This window comes from Macadamia integrifolia, chromosome 2, assembly GCF_013358625.1.
Source record: "Macadamia integrifolia cultivar HAES 741 chromosome 2, SCU_Mint_v3, whole genome shotgun sequence".
Taxonomy (NCBI): domain Eukaryota; kingdom Viridiplantae; phylum Streptophyta; class Magnoliopsida; order Proteales; family Proteaceae; genus Macadamia; species Macadamia integrifolia.
This window is the reverse complement of record NC_056558.1, coordinates 21,050,890-21,066,930: the sequence shown is the minus strand read 5'-3', so window position 1 is coordinate 21,066,930 and position 16,041 is coordinate 21,050,890. Positions and strand designations below refer to the sequence as shown.

General features: G+C 39.1%; 1 protein-coding gene across 2 annotated transcripts; it reads right to left on the bottom strand.

Annotated features, from left to right (window-relative positions):
• Positions 1-2,622: 2,622 nt before the first annotated feature.
• LOC122070050 (protein WVD2-like 6) lies at positions 2,623-15,693 on the bottom strand. 2 transcript variants are annotated; one of them, XM_042634148.1, is made up of 10 exons: positions 15,375-15,693; positions 14,001-14,261; positions 13,605-13,913; positions 13,422-13,483; positions 13,162-13,215; positions 12,855-12,932; positions 12,669-12,768; positions 12,486-12,557; positions 12,277-12,387; positions 2,623-3,342 (listed from the first exon to the last, which is right to left on the bottom strand). In XM_042634148.1, exons 1-10 carry the CDS (start codon positions 15,393-15,395, stop codon positions 2,920-2,922), a joined length of 1,491 nt encoding a protein of 496 aa, XP_042490082.1. In that variant the 5' UTR covers positions 15,396-15,693; the 3' UTR covers positions 2,623-2,919. The 2 variants fall into 2 exon arrangements, with proteins under 2 accessions (XP_042490082.1, XP_042490088.1); XM_042634154.1 differs by lacking the exon at positions 12,855-12,932.
• Positions 15,694-16,041: the final 348 nt, after the last annotated feature.

Below are 16,041 nucleotides of genomic sequence, written 5' to 3'. Positions count from 1 at the left end.
TTTTTTCGGAATCACGTTTTCCACCAGTTTATCAACCACCAATCTACTCCCTCTAATTATTCTCTTTGTGAAAAATTAGAAAAAAATATTTATGGATTAAAACTTAATAGTACTTTCTAATAGGAGAAATATATAAAACTTGTGGGTTAAAAGTACTTTCAATCTGCCATTTAACGAATGCCCCCACGTGCATTTGCACATGGAAGTTTGTTAGTGTGTGTGTGTATCTATATATATATATATATATATATTGGAATCACTATTCAAACTCCCAGGCAAAAAACCAAGAATATTACGAGTATATTCTCGTAGAAACTGATTCTGTCAGACTCAAACTTAATTATGACAGAACTGACCCAACTCTGGTTACACATACAACTGTAACCATTTGCAAAATCCTGTCTCTCCAAGACTGGGGGACTCATCCCATGAACCAAAGGAGCTTTTCAAATGTTTTTTCCCCACAAAATTATACATACATGGATTACCAGGAAGCCTGGTTCAAAGCTTTCAGCAAGGAGACTAACACTGAGATGGGTGCAATACCTTACTCCGATCCAGCAAGGAGACTAACACTGAGATGGGTGCAATACCTTACTCAGAACAAAATTTACTTGAATTAAAATAAACAATGTAAAGAAATAAACCATAAACTGAAATAAAAGATATGGAATTGCAGAAAATAAAAGCAGGAAAATAAAAGCTGCTTAACAAGATCTATATCTTGGAATCAAGAGGCACGACTGTAGGCTTTGATCCAAGGATAGAACAAGAAGCTACTATATGCAGATGCAGATGCAGAAAAGAAGCTAATAATGCAATCAAGGAAAATAACTTTGAAATATATCTTTGAAATTAAAGTTACAATATTTGGAGATATTTTTGATCCAGAGTTCTTGAGTCTCTGGATAGGCTTAGGACGGTTTGGGTTAGAGGATTTGAGAAGAAGAAGGTTGGTTTGGTGAAGAGATCTTTGAGCTATAGGTAGCTAACCTTTGATGGGCGATCAGACTTGAGGTGATCGGAGTTTGTTGAAGTCCGGCGAGGCACTTCAAGAGATCTTGGAAGAACTTGTGGAAGTATTTGCTTCGGAGCTTCTCTCTCTAGTATTCTAGGATTTTCTCAAAACTCAACACCTCAACCTCACCAACCAGATCTTCTCAGATTCTTTCTCCACTGCCGCCTCGCATGGATACTATTCTGGGAATATCCAATAAATATATATATATACATTCCATTCATATATTTATACCAGATAGATGAGAGATATTCATTCTTACTATGGGTTGGTGTGGTGGAGGTTCACCTTCAACATCTTATTACCATAATGGTAGTTGGGACGCAGATTTACAGTGAGAACAAACGCTGCAGCTTCGTCTTTGATTCATTTGAGTGCCAGCCCACTTCCCCTTCTTTATTTTGTTGGTCTACCAACCACAACTAGCCCTCTTGGTGTTCTAGTAGAACGTACCTTCGGCTCCTACATCATGATCTAAGCAAACTCAAGCAAACAACTGGAATTTCTCTCTTTTTTTTTTTTTTTTTTGAACGAATGTTTTGCAGGTGGGCTCTAGGTGATTAGCTTCTACAAAAAAATATATTAGCTTACCTCTACGTATGAGAATTTTCTTTTTTGGGGCGGTGGTGGGGTGTGGTAAACTCCCATGTAAGAGATTTATGGATATAAATATACCATAGGTTAAGCCCATCCCAGCCCACTGTTTGGGTTTGGGCCAAACCTTAACCCAAAGTATTCGGCTTCAAACCAGGTAGGGGCCAACATCCCAAGAAAGTGGAGTGGAATTTTTTTCTTCCGAGTACCGGATGCAATGTGCTCTTGAGTTTTAAATGAGGATATTCCAACACAATTGGTAGGATGTTATGGCAAAAGTTAATGCCAATTTCTTGAATGTGGTTGAGCATAATCGAGCATAGGGTGAAGTCATAAGGGATAATCCTTGCCATTACAAAATTAAGGGAAAAAAAAAAAATCAAAGGGTATATCAGTGGAGATCGGTAACACAGAATTTCCGGGGGAAGTCAATAGGGCTAAAAATACAGTCAGTTCCTTTATTAAAAGGTAGAGAGTTCAACTAATTTATTAAGCAACTTTGAAATAGTCTAGTCACCAAACTTCAATCAAGTCTATAGAGCATTTTGTTAATAATTATTCATTAACAAACTTTAAACAAGTCTAGCCACCAATGAAGTATAAGTTTCAGTATCAAGTCATCTGTTTCATCAGCTTCGAAAAAGATGCGGCTAGAGGCAACAAGGCTACACTACCCCCAACTAGACTATCAAGCGGGCTCTTATGGTAAAAGAGCATATGAAGAAGGCAAGTGCCTTTGAACCAAAAACTTGCAACAAGTGAGCAACCTGTGGACCTTTGCTGGCCGTCAACAATGCCAAAACCTTAGTCCCAACTCAAAACCCCTGGGCAAACCGTAGGTCCAGACATCTGATGGGCCGACATTCCGTCAGTAGGCTCAGTACTGAGGCAAAATCTTGGTAGACAACTTCGGCTTCCAACCCACTCCATTCATTCTCTGGAAGATATTCAACTTCAACCAGTTCTGGCAAAAAAATAACCATAGCTCATCCCAAGACCCAAACATGCAACAACAACAGACAAAATATGAAATTAAATTCAGAGCTGGGTAGGAGAAACCCCAAAAATAATATTACAATGGTGGTGCAATTGCAGTGCAAGTCCTTAAGGACCATTGAAGCAAGTAATCACAAAAGCAAGCACACAAAGAAGCAATTAATCTTGATGCTGACTATGAACAAGACAGACCAGACAACCCATAATACAAAATCCTTCACACCTTCATCAGCAATCATCCAGTCTTATTCATACCTTCCTTATTTTCTGCGGATATGCTGTCCCTGCTGTCAACAAACACACACCGAGTCTCACTGTTGCTCTGCCAAATGCTCTGTCACATGAGGTTCACTCATGGGTTTCTGCTCTAACAAGGGCTCTGCATGCTCTTGGGTCCCAGATCCACCATCAGGACTGGAATCAGCTTGGCTTGGCCCAGCAGTTAGATCAGCCTCCTTTTCCAAGTTTTGCTCATCATGCTGAGAAGGAGATGTGGCATCATTTGCTGCATTGGCCAAGGTGGACTTTTCAGAAGGCAGTTTGGGAAGAGACTTTCTAAGCGGCTTCTTGGTTCGTGAAGGGGATGGTCCCTTCATGAGGCCATTTTGGGAGACTCTCTCATCAAGACTCAGGCGGCCCGATCGACAACTGCTGCTGCTATTTCCTTCAGTATCTGCCATGGATAGGTTCTTATGACGACCAAGCTTGGGAGATTTTGCTCTTGTTGGTGGTATCTGCATCATCAGCAACTTAAATATATAAACCCCAAACAAGTAAAGATAAAGTAATCCTTAAAACGATACCAACAGTCAACTTCCACCAGTAACTTTTAAGACTACACAGGATCATCAGAATGCCATGCATCAACTACTGGACTGTACGCTGAGCTGTTCAGACTGAAAGAAGTCTAATTTGCATTTGCCTAGCCCCTACTGTCTTATCATGCATCAAATACTGTGTGTGCTTTTCTTTGGGTCTGGGACTGGGTGTTTAGGGTGATAATGTGGAACCCGAGTAAAAAACCTTATTTAGCTCACTTATGGGCCCACCCAAGTGTACAATAGCCAAAAGTAGGAGGAAAATGGCTATTCTGTAAATATAACGAAGATTCCAAAGAGGGAGTGGCAAACTTGCAATAAAACAGAATCTTAAATGGGATATTGGGTAACTCAGAGCATCATTAACCAGTTTGTTGAAATTTTGCACGGTAAGGTTTCTCCATTGCGACCTGGTGGTCGCAGGTTCGAGTCAGGAAACCGCCTCTACACAAAGCGGGGCTAAGGCTGTGTACATTATGACCTTCCCCAGACCCCTCGTGCACTATGTACGCCCTTTTTTTCAATTCTCCTCAGGTAAGATACTCGACCAAAATTTCAGGGAAATCAAACTTTAACTCATGCTATTTCACATCCTACTCTGCAATTAGGGTTTTTTTTTTCTTCCCCTCTGCTTCCTGCAGTTGGGTTTTCTTCTACTCTGCAGCTTCTAACACTGGTTTGTGTTTGATTCGAAGGGGGCCTTCAATATTACTGCTGCCTCTGGCTGGTTATAGTTGCTGTTTATGGTCAGAAATCAGGTTTATCTTATTCCTCTGCCTTCTATTGCAATTCCACTCTGCTTCGAATCTGCGATTGTGATATGCTTGCTATTTTTTCGTCCGCCTTTTGATTTGACCTTTTAGTCATCTGTTCTTAGTCTTAAACCAACCTTTGCTCTGCTATAACTGGTGACTCCAAAGTCCAAACCCTCTAAGGACTGTTAATGTCAAAATTATTGCTATCAAGCTAAATGGTGCATCTAAATATTTTTTGTGGGCAAAGTTGTGAGAGTTTATATTAATGCCAAGGGAAAATTGAAGTATTTAACTTCAGGATCTCCATCTGTTAATTCAAAAGGCTATGATGATTGGACGCGAGAATGATACATTATTAGTCTGGTTATGGAACAGTATGGATCCATCCATTGCAGCGAATGCTATATTCCATACGACAGCCAAAGGAGTTTGGGATGATTTAAAGGAGAGTATTTCTCAAGATAAAAAAAATGTCCCGAGTATATGATTTCTTTGAGAATATCTTTGATTTCAAGCAAAGTGACAAGTCTCTAGGAAAATATCATAAAGCACTTAAAAGCATGCAGGAAGAACTGAATGTCTAGCAGCCTCTCACTACTGATTTGGACTTGTTGAAACTCAATGAACCGTGTTTCGAGTGGCCAAATTTTTTTCTGGTTTGAGTTCTTACAGCCTGTCGAAAGTCAGGTCCTTGCTGGTGAAAAAGTTCCTTCTATGATTGAAGCATTCTGTTGTATCCAGCGTATCATGTCTCCAACAACAACAACAACAACAACAAAGTCTTTTCCCAACTTAATGGGGTCGGTTACAGAGATCCACAATAATGCAAGATAAAAAGCAAAGGAAAGAAAAGGGGGAAAAGAAAAAGAAAGACACACAGTAGAGCAACACCTCCGGGACATCCCAGCATCTTATATCTCCCTCCCTCATTATATCTGAATCACCTCTTTCAAAAGGAATTGCTGCTTTGGTGGATAACAAAACTGGTCATGGTCATCGTTCTGGATTTCTCAAGAAGAGATCAAGGTTCAGGGAGAGGTAGAAGACATGGCCTTGGAGGTTGTGGAGGATAGCCGCTGACTCAGGTTTTCCAACAGTGTACACACTGTGGCAAGAATAATCATACGGTTGACAAGTGCCAGGCGGAAAATGATCCCAGAAATCTGGACAAGTATCAAAAGAGCTCTAAGTAACATTGTTGATCAACCCAATTCTGAAGTATGGAAAACCTCAATGGACAATGCAATACGCCAATGCATTAGTGACTGATGGGAATTCTAACGTGGTGTCATCCAATGACATTAATCTTGCTTCATCTAGATCTGGTCAATCGATTACTATGTCTCATAAGATGATTATAATCAATTACTGAAATGAGTTCAGCAACTTGAAATTCGGTCATCCATTTTTACATTAGCTCATATGAGTACTGTTACGCTTCTCACTTCATCCCCTGCCACTTGGGTAATTCATTCAGGTGCTTCCTCTCATATGACTGTTAAGTCGAATGTGTCTTCTTCTTTCCAGAAATCTAATCATCTATCTCGAGCCATCCTTGCTAATAGTTCTTCTACCCAGTTTCTAGTCATGGTGTAGTTTCTCCAGCTTCCTCCTTATCCTTATCATTTGTACTTCATGTACCTTGGCTACCTTCAAATCTTCCTTCTCTTAGCCAACTTACCAAGGCACTAAATTGTTCTGTTATTTCCCATCTTTCTTATTGTGTCTTTCAGGATCTCCAGGCAAGGAAGACAATCAGTGGAGCGTGAGAAGGATGGTATATACTGCCCTGATGGTGCTTCCTCTTTTACAATTGCTTCTTCTACTTCTAGTGATGCTTCTCCTCTTCACCACAGAATTTTCTTATTATAATGAGATGTAGCAGCATCTCGGCCAATTCCAGGGTTCACGGCATTCTAAAGGGTTACTTCTATAGTTGGAGCGAGTCACAATTCCAATTCCATTTGAACGATTATCAGCGGGACCAAGGTTTAAGTATTGGTATCGAGTATCATATCGGAATGGTGGTTTTAAGAGATGTATCATATATTTGTATCGGAGAAATGCATGATATGTTAGATACATGTAGACATGGTCAAGAAACATATGCAAATACTTAAGATATTGTGCAAAATATAGTTTTGAAGCATAAAAAACTATAAATAAGTCCTATGTAAAATATATCATGTATAAAAAGAGAATAAAGTACAACAAGACAAGTGCATTCAATTGATACATATGAAGGATGAGGTTTCTTAGATGTACTAATAGCAAATATTTTTTAGGAATCATAGCGATACCATATCGTATTGGTACCTTAAAGATACGATACATATCGGTTGGTATCGGTGTATACGGAAGGACAGTTAAAACCTTGCTAACAGCCATATGGATGATGTGGCATGTGAAGCTGACAGAGCATGTATTGATAGAGTAGATAAGTTTGTTGATGGGCTGACAAGAGATGGACTTGCAAGGTTGAGGGCACAGTTGTGGTTCATGTAATTCAGTATACTATTTGTGCACTTGCAGCGACTTCTCGGATTTTATGAGCTGTCCTTTACTTGTAATTTGTAAGAGCTCAAAACTAGAAAAGTGATCTCTGAGTTAGCTTTCCACCAAATTTTGAATCTGGTCAATCCGATATCGGAGTGGGAGGATATGGCTCGATCATCAGGCGTGATGTGTATGCTGAAGGAAGCTATGTCTGCACATCAATTAGATTCAAGCTCCTTTTTGGGACCCATGCATTGAACCTAGATTGAACATGTAAACATGAAAGTTGTAGCCCATTAAGTCAATTTTCATATGGAAAAAGAATCAGGTCAATCGAAGCTAAGATTAAGGAGAAATGGCTGTTTGAGTGAGCAGAGTTCAGGCTGACACCAGTAAATGATGAAGGGTGTAGCTCTCGGGTTTGACAAACGACGACAAGAAAGAGGCTCTATGTGGCTCCAATGGAATTTTTCCGGCTCGTTTGAAGGTTTGCCAGCTCTAGATGAAGACTGCCAGCTCTGGATGAAGGCTGGACAGTTCCAGAATCTGAGCAACAAATCTAAGTTAGTTCTCAGCCTGTTTAAATGGTTTTCTGAGCACCCTACAAGCCAAATCAGTTGAAGCTCAAAACATAAATTTGTAGAGCTTCAAGCCTGCCTTCATATACCTCGAGAAGCAGCTCAATCTGAGCTCGGTCAAAGACGCTATGATACCAAATGTGAAAGCCACACAGTGGGACCAGTATGTTTTATTTGCATAGACAGAAGATTGAGGCACATTTTTCAAGGTCCTACCTCTACCTGGGTTGAAGCTCATATCATGTAAGTTGTAGAGCTTCAATCTTCTTTCCAATGCCTCCGGAATCAAGTCATTCTGATACCAGACGAGTGAGATATGATCGTTTTTCTGACGGTGCACAGAATATGGTCGAACCACAAGTGGTTCAACCTGGCCCATTTTTTGGCTGTGGGTTAGGGCTATTTATTATGGATTTTTGAGTGTTTTCAACACTAGATCTCTCAAGAGAAGAGAGAAAAGGCCCTATAGAAGAAGACGGGAAAAGAAAAGAGAGAAGAGAGTCTCCAAGAAGAATCCTAGAAGATTACCTTTAAGCCAGTCCATGATTTGCACCATCATCAGGACTCTTCAAGAGCTTCAAGCGCCACCATCAAGGGTTCAGGTTGAGAGAAAGAGAGAGAGAGAGAGAGAGAGAGCTATGTATAGAAGCAGAATTGAAATCCAATGGTTAGATTTGAAGTTTCAAAAAATTCCTAATTAGAGTCGGAACTCAAGAAACAAAAAAAAAAAATGAATAAAAAACATATTGAATATTTATGCTTAGAATAGAATAAGAACTAGAAATAGATATGAAGAAAGGAGATCCTAGGAGGGCAAGGATGACCTCGGATAGAACCTATTGAAGGCAAGGATCCATGTAACTGACCCCATTTAGCTGAGACCTTCCTAACTTGCTGGGCTGTGCCTCTTTCCTCTTATTCTCATCTTCCTACTTTCATCTTTCTTTTCCCATTTCTCATCTTTCCACCTCTTCATTCCCCCTCTTTCTTTTTGGACCTTCTCTATTTTGTAGAGAAGAGAATTGCATAAACTAACCCTGTAATCAATGGAGAAGAAGATGAAAAGAAATCATGTCTGGGATTCCAATCTTGTATGCCACGTGTTACAGTTCATGTAATAAGGGTACTTTAGGCACTGGTTTATCAACTTGTTATCTTATATCGTTCTTGTACTTTTTTACCTTTTACCTCCCTAGGGAGGTGTATGTTACCTAGTACTTTTGTTAGTAAATCAATATAAGGGAGAGGAATCATTTCTCTCCCTCATTCGCTTGCACGCTTCTCTCTCTCTTCTTCTCTTCTCTTCCTCTCTGTAAATCCTAGATTGACACTGAGGGGAGTGAACAGTGTCTGCAAATCTTTTTGGACTTTAACTATTTTGCACAGTCTTGTAAGCTATTCAACACACAGTCGTGTGATAGTCCACCATACAACCACTCAATGACATAGGTCTACCAGACAACCACACCCAAACTGCAGGCATACACATCCACGCACTCTAATATACATACACATGCACAGTACACAAGATACGTGTGGTTCGGCTCACTACCTACTCCACAAAACAATACCCTTTCTAGGTTTCATATTTTTCTCAATACTCAACTAGCTTATAACTGTTACAACAATCCATACCGCTGTAACACCCTGCTTCAACCTGAGATGGAACTCAGGCTAGGGTTTCACCCCCTTTACAATGTAAAATGATAATAATATGAGTACAAGTCCCTCCCCTTATGCTTAATGCCTTAGGTTAGACAACATTCACAACCTGAGTCCTATAAAATTAAGACTTGTGTATAAAGCTTACCTCCCTTGACTAGCAAGGGGTGGAGAGATTCTCTGAGATTCCCAGATACACTGGAATCTTCAACTTTTCCGTTTTGATGGAGAATCTTGAACCATCAAGTGTAGAAGATGGTGGTCCCTCTGCTTTGTCTTCTTCTTCTTCTCTCACACACGGAGTTTCTTTGTCTTTAATGAACTCCAACAACCATCTTCAACCTTCAATATAGTCTTGAATGGCTTCTCAAGATTGGTGGTGATAATACCCAAGCATTCAATACACTAAAATCTTCAAGCAAGGGGTTTTCTCACAATTTATTCATGAGAGCACACACACACTTGACCTCTTCTTCTCTTTTCTCCTCTCCTCTCCTAGGGTTTGTTCTTCCTTTTATCTAGGAAGAGATAGTGAGAAAAATCCCTACACTTAAATATCCTAACAAATGACCCAAACCTAAGCTTGGTCCAACTACCCAAATTGAACGAAAACCAATCCGGCAAACTAACCTTTCTTCATTGCGGGAGGCATAACTTCAATATAAATCCAAATGGGGGTTGATTCTTCTATCATCCGAAAGTACACCCAAATATCTACAACTTTTCTAGAAAGAGCCTTCCTCCAATTTGGTTCCGAAGATGCCCAAAATTTGACTTGAAGTTAGATGAACTAAAGCACTGAACCCATCACGAGTAACTCAAATGGCGTATACAGTTGATCGGTTTAATGAAGCAGTCAACCAGTTCAGCTCAGACAAAAAACCAGAGTATACCATCCATAGCTGTCACGGTGCCAAGGTGAACCAAAGCGTTGGTGGGCTGCCTAAGCAATTAGGCGACAAGTCACCAACCTCAAGGTGACCAAGTGTTATTTTTTATTTTTTCTCTTTTCTAACAAATGTTAGTATGCTGCATATACCTTGTATCATCAAAAATCAACACTAAGCCATATCAAGTCACAAAAAAAATCAACATTAAGCCGCATCATAGTTATGATGCTCCAACTCTTAATGATGCTACTAATGCCACTATTGTACCGTGCACCGATGCTTGAACCGATGCACAAAGCCGATGCGATGCACAGAACCGATGCCAATAATTGATCCCAAGTATTAAGTCATATTAAGTCATCAAAAATCAACATTTACATAAATGCTTGTGTTCTATAATAAGTTTGACTGGTCAAATGATTTTATTTTTACATGACACTTTTTGTATTAGGTAGAGCACAAAACCAGTTTTCCAACGAGTCTAAGATTACTTGAATCTGAGTTGTAATGACAATTATGTTATAATCAAACTTAATTTAAACTGCGTGAATGTAAAATCTCCTGAATGAAAATTTTATGGATATCAAAACAATATTATTTTATCAGGACTTTTGGTTTTTAGCAACGTTTTACCATGATAAGATTTATAAAAATTTTAGAATTGAGAAAAACCCCAGCATTTAAAAGTTAAAAATTGCCCCTATAACCAAAAATCCAGTTTTTATTCTTAGAATGGGGGATTGACTTTTTATCATTTTAGAATTTGATTTTTAAACTATTTTTATTGGATTAAAATAGGGGACATTTGCTTATTTATGAATAATATCTTAAGTAAACGAATATAAAAGCATTTGCTTAAATGATATTTGGCATAAATAAGTGCCAAAATATAAGGTGACAATCACCTAGGCACCAAACACCTAGACACCAAGGCGCCTTGGCGATGCCTTGACAACTGTGGTACCGGCTGAATCTGTTTGTTAACCGGCCGACCGGTTTGAGTTCGACTGGCTCTATTTCAGAGTCATCATACATAAATGGCCATATCTTCTTCACCCAAACTCCGATTGACCCGATTCTTTTTCCTCATATAGAAGACTCAAAGGGCAACATTTTTCATTAAGAAACCATTAACAAATTCGGCCATGTCCTATCAAAAAAAAAAAAAATTGGCCAAGCAAATTACCAAAACTCCCTTGAACCTTGAACAAGCAATAACTTCTTCATTCGATATCAGAATGAGGCAAATTCCAATGTGTTGGAAAGAGTAAGAGTCCTTGTTCCTAGTTCTGGGTGGATACCCTGTTTTCCAGCCACCATTCATTCATCTATTTCTTGCCATATCCTCATCATATTTGCTTTCTTTCTCTTTACATTCTGTTGCTGATAAATATTCCCATATCTATGATTAAACTTCCACATATTGCAAATTTGAAGATATATTACACCAACTGGGGTCCCAATAAAATAATATTTTCTGGCTTTAGAACAAAAACCAAGGCTGGGCGATGCTCCCAGAGTTTCAGTTCTGTTGGACTTGTCTCTAAGGGGTTACAGCCCCCTTAAGAAGTCCCTGCCTATCATCATCTCTTACCCTCTAATTTCTGTGTCAAGAGGAAGAAGAGGACAGATTCTATTAATTGCTGGCAAGGACAGACTCCTTAGTAATTATTACTCAAAAGCCCCTTCATACCTAACTTGTTTCTAATTTATCCCTACTATGAATTGAATTTCCAGAAAGGTCCTCCTTTCAAGTAATTTACCAGTCTGTCCCTGGTCCTGGTTATTTCCTTAGTAAGGTCCTGAATTGTTCAACTTATTTGCAGAATTGCCACATACCATTTTAATTTGAATTTCCTTCATTTGGGTGGGGCCCATAGAGACCCAAATTTTGGATGTTGGAACCCGAGATCACATCAGTTGGTATTGGCAGCCAGTGGGCTAGGTCCTGGAAAACTGCCTAGGCATCTAGGCAACGCCTTGTAAACTATGAATGACACTGAAACCCATAACATGATTTCACAGGTTTCCAGCAACATGAGCCCTTATGATCCTTTTCGGGGTAGTTACACCAGTTTTGAATTTAACGTGACGGCTAAGGTGCAGTAGAGCAGTTCATCAACAAACCCAACTCGCAAGATTAAATCTAAACTACCCCAGCATTTAGTGTCAATCTTTGTATGTGCTAATTATGCAACTAACATGTGGCCAAGATCAAGCAAGGGGATAGCATTGTACAGAACTGGAAAAAGAAAAAAAAAAATAGGAAGCTCTTCTTTTTTCTTCCTTTTTTTTTTTTTTTTTTTTTTTTTGGGGGGGGGGGTGGTGGTGAGGGTTGGGGGTGTGTGTGGGGAGTTGAGGGTGTAAGCATTAAGACTTTAAACAACAAAAATAGGAATCCATCTTAAGCACTCCTTGTCACTGGGCAGGGACCAGCACTAAAACTATGAAAAAAAAAAATGGATTTACCTTTTTCAATTCCACCTTTGGAGGTGCAGGGTCCTGATAGAAACTTGGCATTGGTGTTGCTTTAAACGTTAAGCTCTTCCTTAGCATCTTAATCTCTGCTTCTTGAGTCTCCTATTAAAGGGTTCAAGATCATGTCATTTAAAAGAATACATTATTTGTACCAATCAATATCTGTAAGGAATCTCATCTGATAAGTATACTGGTGCAACCTTGGACTTGGCCTGCAATGTGTTTCTCTCAATCTCCTTCGCATGAATCTTTTCCTCAAGCTTTGAGTAGAACTGCAAAACAAATGATGAAAAGCATCTCAATTGAATAAAGTGCAGATGCATCTGTTAACAAGCATATGTTTATTGATCACCTGAGATTTTCTTTTAAAAAAATTGACTAACCTCCTTTCTTTTCTCAGCTCTTTCGTCACACTTAAAACTAAAGCCATAATTAGGAAGAGTGCCAAGTCTTCGGGGTGTTAGGCTTCCTGCTGTGGGGCTTCTACAAAGTAATAAAGGATAAACAAAACAACAGTAAAACATAAAATAAGAAGGGTAGGAGCACAACAATGCAGTTAGAGAGGATACGAAGAAGCAGAATTTGTGTTTCCTTCAACTTTAAAAGGTGGTCCTCGCTTCAGAGGCTTCAGATGTTTTCCAAGCTCCCTATATCAAGTGATAACATTTCTTACATAGTCATGAGGGTTGTGTCAGATTAAAACACTACGCAGACCTTACTAAATCAAAAACTTGAAAGATTATTAGGACTAGGGGCCCTCCCAGATGCTGTCCCCCATGAGATCAACATTTGGAGCACGCAGTTAATACATCCAGAAAAATGTACTGCACAGGGAAAGGAGAGGGAAAGGACATACGGACTGCATGCAAAACTTACTTCAGGCCTTCAACATGGGAGACATCTGTGCCAGTGGATGCCAAGCCAGATATTCTGGATTACAGAGTCACAAGGGTTGTGTCAGAAATTTAAACATTACCCAGACCTCTTAACAGACAAAAAAGTTGAAAGATTATTTGAACTAGGGCCCTCCCAGATCCCATAGACAGCATTTGAAGCACACAGATAATACATCCAGAAATATGTACTGCATAGGGAAAGGAGAGGGAAAGATCATACGGGCTGCATGAAAAACTTACTTCAGTCCTCCAGCATGGGAGACATCTGTGCCAGAGGATGCCGAGACAGAGATTCTGGATTCCTGTTGAAAAGCAAAAATGAAATGAAACAACAAAAGTGAACTTCTAAGACATAAACATCACTTGGAGAAAAACTTGAGGTTACCCATTCATGTTATAAGCCTAAAGGGGACAACAAATTACCATGGATGTCCGAGCAGATGTTGATTTTGTTAGCTTTCTGGAATCCATACTTGCATTACCTTCAGCAGCTTGCCTCTCATTAAATGATCTCCTGTTGCTTGGAAGGGCAAAAGATTGCTTCGCGCTTGAAGTTGAGGTGGGTGAACCATTCTGAACAGTGGAGGCCACCTCTAAATGCTTCCCATCTTTGTTCTTCTGCACAAAACTTGCCACTACATGTTTGGGGCTTGAAGGCTTCTCAATTTTGCTCTTCTTTGGAATCTTTGATTTATTGTGGTTAGTCAGGTCCTGGTCTTTCTCCCTTAAATCCTAGAAAGTAACAGGGGCACTGAGGTGGATTGCAAACCAGGCAAATAAATTCACATTCACCCAAGCAAAGTTTCAAATACACCACACCTTAGATATTGCCAAACCATTGCTTTGCTCATGGACGGTTGTCCCATCTCCAGCTTCCCCTGTAGATGAGTATAAGTTCACACTCTCTTTGAACTGTGCCACAATTTCTGAACTTCCATCTGGTCCTACCATTTTTGTACCATTAACTTTCTTGGACATTGGACCTTCCTCACCAGGGGTTGGAAGTTTCCCAAGAACACCATTTTCACAGATTGTCTCAATCTCAGGAACAGCTATTATATTATCACCATCCATTGCATGCTGAAAAAGGGCAAAAATCTCACAGATAAAATTTTACTCATTTACTTAATGATATCTGCTCTTCTTCCAACCAAATATCCAGAGAATCTATACATGTAACATAATATATATAGGAAGGGCAGATATTATTAATAATATATATATATATAGAAGAGAGAGATAAGAAAAAGGTTTTTTCTTTTTTTTTTTTGGGTGAGGGTAGTTGTGTGAAGTGAAGGAAGGTCCTATGGCTACAATCAAAATAGGAAGGGCGAGAGGAGTGTGGAACTAATACTACAATACTCATTATTCTCATTTCGCTTCCTACTAAAAAGAGGAACACAGAAAAAAGGTCAATTAAAACAAATTGTTCAAAGAGGCTATTCATGACTCCAGCATAAAAAACAGCACATTAATCCCGGAGCTGTGGATGATTGAGATACTAATCAAAACCTGAAAATCCACAAAATTAATTTGATTTAACACCAATTTTTCATAGTCATCATCTTCTATAGACAAGAAATGTATAGTTCTACATCTAAAGACAAGAGAGTTGAAGCACTTCCCCTAAGATAAGAACGCACGCATGTGGCCACAATAACCAGGAGTCTAATCCTTGTTGAATATAGACCCAAAACAGAAAATGGAATTTCTCCCAAAGGCAGTATCCTGACGGTGAAAGCGGAACAAGATCAAACTCCATCGTACAAAGGGATGAAATAAAGTCTAAAGCGTGTGTAGTTCAAACGACAAGTGTAAATTTTCTTAATAAATTATCCAAGAACATAATTTCGATAAGAGAGTTGTAGGACAAAATGCATCAACTCTTCCACCAAAAACTAATTCTGATTCATTATTTAGGCAAGTTCCAAGAGTACAGAACATCTTGTAGGGCATCAGCACGTCTAGACCTTGAGATCTCCCAACTAGAAGTGACAGAGAAAGAGGATACAATGAATCTACTGAACTTCACCCCACCAAACGAAAGGAGTCAAAAATGAAAAGATCTCCAAGACATATGAGGAAGCTAAAAAAACTACCCAAAATCGAAATAAGAGAATCAGTACCCCCAGCATCCATTGATTCCAGCAAGAAAAATGCAGCAGATTTACTGAGATGAACAATTTCACTCACCTGCACAGACCATCTAAACATTAAAAATCCATTATCGCTGCAACCAGAGAAGCTTCACAGGAATATAGGGATCTATAGATTCGCTACACCGAGAGAAACTGAGGGCGGGGCAAGCGGAGGGGAAGGAGACGATAATACTGTCCGATCTTCAACCAAGCAATAATCGAAAGGAAAATTTGAAATTTCTCTTCTTCCTATAAACCCTCGAAGAAGAAGAAGAAGAAGGAATAACACCTCAGAGTCTTGAGAGTCCAAAAGCTTCTGCTGTGAATTGTGCAGCGGCTTTGAGCATTGATTGAATGCAGGCCACAGAGAAAATGAAAAATACGGGTAGACAGTTAAATACTTAAAACTATACGATTTTAAATATGTAAAATCTCGTGTAAATACAATATTTTGAATCTTTATACCCAGAATACCCTTCCGTAACTCTTTTATTATTATTATTATTATTATTATTATTATTATTATTATTATTATTATTATTATTATGTTGAGAGAGTAATTTCTGAACCATTGGAATATTAAAACCAACTTCACCAAAAAAAATATATATATATTAAAAGCATGATACACGTTTTTTGGGCACGAGGGGTGCCAAAATTCAATCATAAAATATAAAGATGGAGGCCGTGGGGGTGAACATTTGGCCCTGACGGCCCAAACT